This window comes from Argentina silus, assembly GCF_951799395.1.
Source record: "Argentina silus genome assembly, chromosome: 5".
In the NCBI taxonomy this organism is placed as follows: domain Eukaryota; kingdom Metazoa; phylum Chordata; class Actinopteri; order Argentiniformes; family Argentinidae; genus Argentina; species Argentina silus.
The window spans coordinates 5,699,960-5,710,439 of record NC_139659.1 but is presented as its reverse complement, the minus strand read 5'-3'; the positions used below and the strand labels follow the sequence as shown (position 1 = coordinate 5,710,439).

General features: G+C 44.2%; 1 protein-coding gene across 1 annotated transcript in view; it reads left to right on the top strand.

Annotated features, from left to right (window-relative positions):
• LOC310804659 (A-kinase anchor protein 2-like) overlaps window positions 1-9,876 on the top strand; it is a 19,604-nt gene extending 9,728 nt beyond the window's left edge. The window contains exons 2-4 of the mRNA XM_083669977.1: window positions 816-3,240; window positions 4,755-4,945; window positions 7,940-9,876. Coding sequence (XP_083526103.1) covers window positions 816-3,240; window positions 4,755-4,945; window positions 7,940-8,086 — 2,763 coding nt within the window. The 3' untranslated portion in view covers window positions 8,087-9,876. The remainder of the gene's footprint in view (window positions 1-815; window positions 3,241-4,754; window positions 4,946-7,939) is intronic.
• The last annotated feature ends 604 nt before the right edge of the window (window positions 9,877-10,480 follow it).

The window sequence follows — 10,480 nt, the reverse complement described above, 5'->3', positions numbered from 1 at the left end:
TATACTATTTTGATCACCAAATGACAGAACTGCATACTATTAAAAATTATTTGTAACTATACCATACAGCCAGCAGTTCACCTCTTGCCCTGACACACACTCTGGCTAAGGCTGAGAATTGGCCATCCATGGCCCGTCCTATAGATGTGGCACTTGGTGCTTCTATCACAGTATAGCGCTGGGTACCCTTCATTATTGATGACCAGGATCGGATTGCAGGGGGTCAAAGTTTGCCATACCCATTATCCCCTGCAGCCTATTATAGTCTCCCTTCTCCATTATGTATGCGTTCTCCTTCCCATGCCATGTATACCAGCAAACAGCAACCCTAGGGCTGTGTACTCCACTGTATGCTCTGATATGTAACACTGTACTGCAGGTGGTCTACTGTGTCCTGAAGTGGCATTTAAGGCAGTTGTCAAATGTATTGGTAATCAGAGTCATCACACATACAAGTATATCTTAAAAAAAAAAAACATTTGACTGGATGACAGTAGTTATTGTAAGAACAACTTCACCTCCAAGTGGACATTCTCTAACATTGTAACTAAGATGTAGAGAGCAAACAACATGTAAATGTGGTGGTGATGATATGGTCTTGGTTTCCCCATACCGTTTTTATCATTATTACAGATTTTAGTTCAATCAAGATTGCTTTGCCTTCCGGTTTTGTTCCAAATAACTCAGATGTGAGTTTAATTTCTCATTGTCCATTAATGTTCTTCGTAAGATACTCAAGTACAATCTGATTTACTACTTGATACTTGATAACTACTCTTGATATTAATCAACTGCAATATGCTTCTGTCTTTCAGAAATCCGCCAGAGTGTCAGAGGATGACAGTGAGCTGAAGAGAGACAGAGCCCTCAAGAGTGTCAGTTTCCTCGACTCTGTCAGCGTGATATCAGCAGTCCACAGCAGCATGGAGGTGGAGGCCCACCCTGAGAGCAATGGCGGCCATAATGGCCTGAGGAACAAACATGAGACTCTCGACACAGAGGTGGCCCAGGAGATCCGCTACCTGGACGAGGTGCTGGAGGCCAACTGCTGCGACACACCATCACCATCCAATGGCACCGCATCCCCCGAGCACAAGACGATCAATATCGACGGCTCAGGACCATCTGTCCAAGTCTCAAATGCTTCCCCTCCCATCACCCATGAGGTCATTGTAGAGGGAAAGAAGCAGACAATCTTCATTCACCAGGATGTGAACAACTCCAAACCCAACGGTCACTCTGAGGTTGGAGAGCTTGACCACAGGAGACATGGAGAGGTGACCACAATGACCACTCTCAAGAAGGAGGCGCGCTTCGAGCTGCGGGCCTTCCAGGAGGAGAAGAAGCCCTCCAAGCTGTTCGAGAGCACAGAGAAGGAGGTGCGGGTGAAGAAGGTGCGTCCGTCTGAGGAAGTGGCAGAGCTGGAGAAAGAGCGTCTGGAGCTGATCCGGGGCCAGGCTGTAAAGAAGAACCCGGGCATCGCCACCAAATGGTGGAATCCACCCCAGGAGAAGACAGTGGAAGAGGAGCTGGACCCAGAGCAGCTTGAGTCCCACAGGAAGTACGAGGAGAGGAAGCAACACAAGAGATCAGATTTCTCCAGCCCACCTCAGACTTTCACCCATCATGTGACTGTGTCACACGAGCCCACAGAGTTTGGCGCCAAAGAAGAAGTGGCGGCGGAGCAGATTGACTTCTCAGCAGCCAGGAAGCAGTTCCTGCAGATTGAGCATGCCAAGCAGCAGGCGGTTGCCGCTGGTGGCCCAAAGAGGGGCGTGGCTCCTCAGATGTACTCAGCCAAGCCGTTCACTTCCAGAACCCCCGAGGTCACCACCGTGGAGCGTCCCTCCATCATCACTGTGGGGAGCCACAGCTCGGCACTAGAGGGCAGTGATGTCACCACCGTCAGGACGGAGAGGATCTACTGCAGTCCAGGGGAGTCTCCAACCCTTGGCGTAGTCGGTGGGGCTGAGAGCGAAGCCAGGGAGGGCCACAGGGCCTGGATGGAGGATGGGGATGGAGATTTTACCTGTGCCAGAGCTGTCATGACCATCCTCAAAGAGGACGACCACGAGATGTGTGGCCTACAGAGGTCCGCTCACAGCTCTTCCTACGCCCTGGAAGAATTTGACTCAGGCTTGGACGAGCTCTCGCTACGCTCCCAGGACACCACCGTTCTGGAAACCCTGTCCAACGACTTCAGCATGGACAACGTGAGTGACAGCGGAGCCTCCAACGAGACCATGAGTGCCTACCTGGAGAGCTCCCTAGGTGAGTACTCCTTCCCCTCCACCCCTCAAGCCACAACCCCTGTCAACGGGAAGATGGAGGGGGGCAGCAATGGCACCAAGTCCCCAGGTGAGCAGAGTGGCGGTCCCTCTGAGGAGGAGCTGGAGTACCACGCAGGCATCCTGGTGCAGAATGCCATCCAGCATGCCCTGTCACAGCAAGGGGATGAGTGGCAGCCTCCACACCATCCTATGGTGGCCCAGTCCTCTCCCATCTCTGAGAGGCATGTAGATATAATCATACCCCCATCCTCAGAGAAGCACTCATCCCCACAACCACAGCAGCAGTCACCTACACCTCCGATGCAACAATCACCCCCACCCCCTCAACAGCCCCCACCTCAACAACAGAAATCACCCCCACCCCCACAGCACCAGTCCCCTCCTCTATCCCAGGTGGTTCAACCCACATACACATCCCCGCCACAGAGATCCTCTCCAGGGCTGGAGAAGAGAGAGGGTCCAAGGATCACAGTGCAGTCTTACTATAGGTCAGTCGCCTCAGCCCTAGACTCAGCCCCGGCCCCGGCCCAAGCCCCAACTCAGGCCCCAGCCAGACTCTACCAGCAGCCCTACCAGCCCCCTGAGCCTTCCCCCACACCTAGCGAGAAGCAGGAGTTCAGCTACTTCAGCAAGTACTCAGAGGCTGCTGAGCTACGCAGCACTGCCGCAGCGACGCGAACCCCAGATTCAGAGGTGAGCGCCGGCCCGTTCAAGCTGCGCTCAAGAAAGCAAAGGACCCTGTCCATGATCGAGGAGGAGATCCGCGCCGCCCAGGAGAGGGAGGAGGAGTTGAAGAAGCAAAGGAAGACCTTTGCCGTCCACCCTAACCCTGCACCCGCCCCTGCTCCCACCAACAGACAGAACCAGAGGCCCACCATCTCCCCAAGTGACAAGCTCAAGACCAACAGCCTGCCTGTCAAACTGACCCTCACAAGCAGGACGGCACCAGGTAATCCCTGTTTTAAATCATTTGTGTTATTGAATGTTATTGATTGACAGCCACTTGTCTGCTTCTCAGTGTGAGTTGCAGACTTAGGTCAAATGCATAATATCATATCATTTCAAATATCTAAGCTGTGTTTGATTTAGTTTGCCCAGTACAAAAGAAAAAGTCTCAAAAGTGCAAATTCAAGCTAATCATACAGATAGATAGATACATAGGTACTTTATTGATCTCCGAGGGGAAATGAAGGCGTTACAGCAGCTCACATCACAAACAACCAAACAACAACAACAAAATAAAGTGACAATAGAATAATAGAATAAGAGACATCTGAAACATTATATACAGTAGGAACAGTCCAGTATGATTTAACATCCCCCAGCCTGACTGATCACCCCGATCGTACCAGCCTGAGGAGGAGTTGTACAGTCTTATTGCAACAGGCAGAAAAGATCTCCTATAGCGCTCCTTAGTGCAACGTGGTTGTAGTAGGTTGTTGCTAAAGGAGCTTCTCTGCTCTGCCACAGTGTCATGTAGGGGAAGGGAGGGATTGTCCATGATGGCATCTACAAACCCAAACATTTTCTCTCTGTGGCACGTTATGGTCAGCCATACCCAAGCTGGCTCCAATCCAAGTCAGTATACTCACAGGACTAAAACCATAGGGTAAACGATAGTTTAGTAAATTAAAACCGTTCTATGCATGTCGTTTTCTAAGTAAAACAACCCTGTATTAACTTCTGTAATCTTGACATTCGCAGTGGCATTTGTTTATATGTTCCATTTTGAAGGAATTCTGATTGCTAATTGGAACCATCAGCTAGGCTGTAAAACTGAAAGGGAATGCTTTGAAATTATAGGCTCTGTAACTCACTCTCTGACATTCATTAGCTTCTGATTGGCTGTATAACTGGAGTCCTGCAGGTTAAGTTGGTGGGCTTCTCTGAGTTCTATGCTTTTGCCTTCCAGCACTCCGTAGCATAGTATTTGTCCTCCCGAGGAGGTCACTGAAGGAAGCTGCCTTTAAGGAATTATCTCAGAGTCCCAATTATACTCCCCTCTCCCTGAAATGTACACTTGTTTACTCCACTACATGGATTTAAAGATAGGATTGGTGTAACCATGGGCTCTTACATAAAACGTATGCTTTTAAATCCATGTGGGGTAGTGCACAAGGGCACACTTCAGGGAAGTGAATTGGAATACAAATCAAACAGGATCCATTCATACTAGTGGTAACGTTAGTGATGCACTCTGCCCCTTTGGGATAATACGAAGTACAGCATTCAATAGACAGGGCATCGTCCAATGAAATCCCTTATTACACTATCAATGGAGTTGATGAAGATGGGAAGAAGCTATCAGCTTCAAAGTAAAAAAATATCAAGGTGTCAGTATCAGCAATGTCATCATTTGTAATACAAATCCGTACAAAAATTATTTACAAAAAAAGTGTTCTATATATTCTGCAATAGCATGCCATTACACATTGTTAATTCCAATCCTTCAATTTCCTTCAGGCAAGATCGAAAAGATTCGCCCCGCGCCTCCGGTGTCCCCCTCGTCCTCTGAGGGCCCCCTGCCCTCGCCCATCTCTGACGTGGGCAGTGATGACTCGGGTGGCCCACGCTCGAAAAACTTCATGCAGACCCTGATGGAAGACTATGAGACGCACAAAGTGAAGCGCCGGGAGAAAGTGGAAGACAACAGTGTGAGCATCCATGTCTTGTGTTGCTGTGCCGTCACTGGTTCTAATGACATAGAGCCAGTCTAGCTAAAGCTTGTGTTCAGTTACGATTGTCTTACACTATGGTGAGAATTTGCCCCCAAGGCACTGACCGGAGGAAAAACACAATACCAGCGTGTTGGTCCACCTCACCTTCTACACCAATTACACCTTGTTGTACATGGTTGTCAGTCTGGTTCCTCTGCTTTCTATTCATAGATTTAATCTGCTGTACTTTTCCTAGATGGATTACATGTCTAGGTGTTTACATGATATACTGACAACTATGTCTATACTGCTCCATAGATGGAAGTCATACTGTATGTACTACTACTGGCTCTCAATATATTTCCATAATATTTGCCATGTTTTCATCAGCTATAGTCCGTGAAGGTGATTTCAGACATTTGCTTAGTATAAGGTCTTTCATTCACCCCTTGCACAATAGCACAGAATCAACTTGTCTTTTCCTGTCACATGCATTGTTGTGACACTGCTGATCACAGGGAGTTTCCTTGCAGAGAAGTGAAATTAAAAGGGAAAGGATAGGCTGATGATCTAAGATGAGCTCATGTGTATCTTACCAATATGTAAGATCCCCAGGGTCAGAATTTTCTATATCTTGATAGAGAAAAAATAACAAGAAGTTATTATCTCCTTCACAGTTCCCCAGTCAATTATTTGCTGTGAGAAGTAAATACTATTTGTAGTGTTCTCTTTTCTAGAGTACACTATACATGCGACAGGTTATATTTCCCCCATAGCAATATTACAGATTAACTTTAACCAAAAATGTAAATCCATATTTTCATGTCAGGAACAGAATTGCAAAACAGTGCAGACTGGGGGATGTAGTTTCATATCAAAAAAAGTTGTTTCCTAACAACCTTTACTCGAGTCAACCAAACAATTGGTTCAAATAAATGGTGTGTGGAAACAGTTTCAGGTCCGTGTAAGAAAATGAAAGACTGCATTTTCACTGTTGCTCTTTTTCTTGACTCCATTGCCTCTCTAATGTCGCCTCTCTCCTCCTCGTCAGTACTCCCGTCTGTTGCTCTCTAGCGAGGTTACCACTGAGGTACTTGTCCAACGATCGCTCACAGACTTCATGTGGTCTTCATGTGCTTGTTGTCGTCATTGCATGTGCTGGTTCAACGGGCTTTGCATGACCCCAATGCCAAATGCATTAGTAGCACATTTCATGTTGGCAATGCCTAGAAAGAAAGGCTAGGAGGAGCATTGTGGGAAGAGCATTGTGTGTGCTTTTTTATTTCAGTATCCAGCAGGATTGGGGTTAGTTTGAATTTAAATTCGGCTAATGCATTATCCCTAAATCTATTCAATGTGTTACATTGTTTTGTTTTTTTAAATGGCACATTGTTTTCGATTAATATTTCTCAATTAATTTAAATTCATGAATTGAATTTGAATTGACCCCAACCCCAGTATCTGGTATATGCTCTTCCTCCCTCACCCTGCCATACACACAGACATGTTGCCCCTAGCCCAAAATAATTGTTCTTTGTAGCTCTGACCTACTGCAATGCAAATCCAGTACATTCTCCCCTCACTTATTTCTAGGTCTGCCTATGAATGCATCCTGGATTATGAACATGGAAAGTGTCTTTATTTATGCTTCGAGGTTCAATCAGTCTAATTTGAATCCCAATGGTTACTTCAGTTATAGTATGCCATAGTATTCTGTGAGTTATGTACTTTTTTTAAAGAAACTACACATTACATATTCACTGTACTACAGCATATAATGGCCTTGAAAAATCTGTAGGGATTATGGAGTGACTGTTTAAAAGTAAATATATTAGCGTATTGATTTGTTCTGGCCGGTACGGCCACTCTGTTGTCAAATTGCTTGTTACAAATCAAATCTATCTACAGCAAATATATATTTTTACCTGTTAACATGGCATGTCCGGATCTTATTTCAATGGTCTGGATTGCCGATTTTGTAATCGAAGCTAGCTAGTACCAATGGCTAGTGTAAACAATACACAGAGGTTCACATCTGACTGCTCCGCTGGTTGTGTGGTGTGGCATGACTGTTTGTCTCCCTGGGTTACTTGTGTTCTCCTTGTATAGCTGTGGATGCAATCAAACCTCGGTTATATCATTGGTTGAGATTATCGTTTGCTTTCATTAAGCCTTGCTGGTTTTCTCCTCCTACTGTGGAACACACCTGCCTCGTAGAGTGGAGTTCAGCATGTGTGGAGAGAATGGTACAAGATGGTGGTGGTGATGAGGTGTGCGCATGCCAGCCTGTGTTTCAGTACTGGGTCAGCATTGTATTTGTTTTCCTTCAAATGCTTTAGGTACACTTTATTTCGGTGAAGTAGAACACATACTTTTCCAACCCAGGTCTAGTGTACTTTTGTGTGATTTTGGTGTCATACATTCTGTGCTCAGTTCACTGCACAGTCAGTCTTCCATCTGAGTGACACAGGCACTTTAACACATGCTTGCCTCCATCAGGGTTGGGGTCAATTTGATTTAAATTCAGTCAATTTAGGAACTGATTTGAATTTATCATTCTAAAATTGAAAACCTTTTGATGTAAAAACCTTCCCACTTTCAGTTTATTGGAAAGTTGTTGAAAATGAATACCCTATTTTCAATCATTGAATTATATTTTCAATTTACTTCCTGAATTTACTGAATTGTAATTCAACTGACCCCAATCCTGACCTCCATGCTGCTTCCTGTTTCCAAATATGATAGTCAGAGAGGAAGTGTTACCACTTTGAACATCAGGCTACAGTATTCAAAACGGCAAACAATATATAGGTAATACCATATGATAATATTGTTTGCAGTTAACACCATGTACCCATGATGAGTCTGTAGCGACTGAAAGACAGAGTAAATGTCTAACCAGGCAGGTCCTGAACAAAGAGACCATGTTGACAAAGACACTGTTACAGTATTCCATCCTGACTGAGTTCTTCTTCTCTGGGTCTTGGGCAGGTTCTGGAGGCCACGCGCGTCACCCGCAGGAAAAGCAACATGGCACTGAGATGGGAGGCGGGGATTTACACCAACCAAGAGGAACAGGATGAAGAGGAGGAAGAGGAGGAGGAAGAAGAGGAGGAGGAGGAGGAGGAGGAAGAGTAAACTGTCCCTAGGTGCTCTGTGACAATCAGGGGAGGGTGGGGATGGAGCGGAAGCTGGGGACACAACAGGATGACCACCGGTATTTATTTGACTAAGTATTCTAATTACATGAGCAAGTCACTTGACCTACTGGATTGACCAATGGCAGCCGAGCAAACCCACCACATTGGAGAGACTCATGGGACACAGTGGGTAGAGGGCATGGGTGCATGACTACAACAGTGTGTGCGAAGGACAGTCATACTCAAGGTTCTAACTGAAATGTTTCGAGAAAGTGTCTAAAAAGTGTCTGTGTTATTTTCAACTAGGGTGATGAGAAGAATGAGTGCGAGTGTTGAGGTGGATATTGATTGATTGAGTATTGATTGATTTCAGACATACAGTAAGCCTGCCAAGTGATCACAAAGTAGCAGTATGTCAATTAAGTATAACTTTGTTCTCCCTATCTGGGACAATAAAGTTATACATACGTTATACTTCTACTTCTTACTATAGTACTACTACAACTACTACTATATCATATTAGCTTAGAGTGGTTCTCAAGGTGTGAGGGGCAGAGAATTTTAGACAGATTGGATTCACTGGAACCCCAAGGTTGCTTTTTTCTCTGATTAGAATCTAACAGCAAACTATGTTACTGGGACTAGATCCTTGTTGTCGAATGCATGAGTATATTTTAACCTCTCTTCTATTACCACTATCTCTCAAAACCTACTGTAGGGTAAGCAATTTCCATGTACAAAGTAGCTATTATCATTATTTGTCAGTGCTTCAAATTAAATGACTTCATAGTTATAAAGTAATAAGTGCAAATGGAATTCCTTTCTACTCCTAAAGATGTCGCCTTGAACAATTCATATTGGAGATTGTCAAAATGGAGGAAATGTGCCTATTGACACGTAGGAGCGTGAGTCATTTTGAAGAGTGATGCAAGAGATCAAGTGACGCAGAGAGAGCCAAACATGAAATGGGGAGTTGGATTTTGGAATGATACAAATACCGTACTAGACAATAATAATCATTCAACTGATGTAAACAGTCTGTATAAAGGATCTGATCATCAGAAATGTCACGTTTTTTATAATCTACAGATCATTTATTTTTACCCTTTATGGTGTTGCTTGTTCAATTGCGCTTGCCGATGTAAGCAGTCTTTCAATGTAATATAATGAAATAGGCCTGTGTATTTGATGTGTGAAAGCTCTGTCCAGAAGAAAATGATCTTGTGTATGCCTCCAGTGTGGGAAATATTGCAATACTGTATCTTTACTGATTATTTCACTCTTGACCTCGCTACCAGAGGGAACATGATGGAAATTGTAAAGCTTTTTGAAGTAGTATCAGATTAGATTAGCCTAACCCTAACCCTAACACATTTTTCAAAGCAGCGAATTCTGAGGTAAAAGTAATAGTTTGCATGTAAGTCCCCACTTTTCCTTTAAGGAGCGTGTTTTTCATCACCAATAGAAGTATTTTAGAAATATGATGCCCTCTCTGTCTAGCATCTTCATAGTAACTTCAAATCAAGGCTTAGAAGGAGTTGTTTCACTCAATGGACTGAGTGTCAGAGGACAATGACAATGAATTGACAAGACACCAAAATGCTGAATCATTACAAAAAACTGATGTGTCACCCTGGAGAACAATCAGAAGGGTGGATATGTTGTTGACGGATACTTCACCAAAGGAGCCTGTCTTCCTCTGTGGATTTGGCCCTACCAGCTCACATTCAAGGAGATGAACACCTTTTAGGAATTTTAAGATTGTGTGCCCACCCCCCGGCCCTACCCCACTCCCTTGAGGAAGAAAAAAACACACACACTCAAGAACCTTGTTAATGGTTTCTGAAAGTGCTCTAGCAAAATCTTTGTTTCTGTAAATGCATATAATATATCAAAAAGTATTTAATGGACTTTTGTCCCTTTATGAGTCCCAGAAGCTTTTGATTTTGGTTGTTTCTGCCATAGAGCATCACATTAGAAGTGTGTTTTCCTCTTATATGATGTATAAGGCAACAGTGTTACTTACCTGCTTGCTGATTTTGACATACCATCTTCTGTTTGCCTTGGGAGAGTGAGAGCATGGAGAGATTCACCTGTGATCCAGGTAATAGTGCAGTGCATGACAATGATGTTAATGATGACCATGATGGACTTTGATATAGGGCAAGTATAAATGAATTACTGTTGATTAGTATGATGTGATAATGAGAAAGACAAGGAGGGTTTTGTACCTCAAAAAGGAGTTTGGTTGGTTGTGTTTTTTCGCCGTGCTTTGATGTGGAATATCAGTATCAATAATGGGTGGGAGATGAATACTTTTTTATGAGACACTTTTTTTATTTGTGCAGTGGAGAATACACTAATGGAAAATAGTTTTACAGAGGCTTGCATT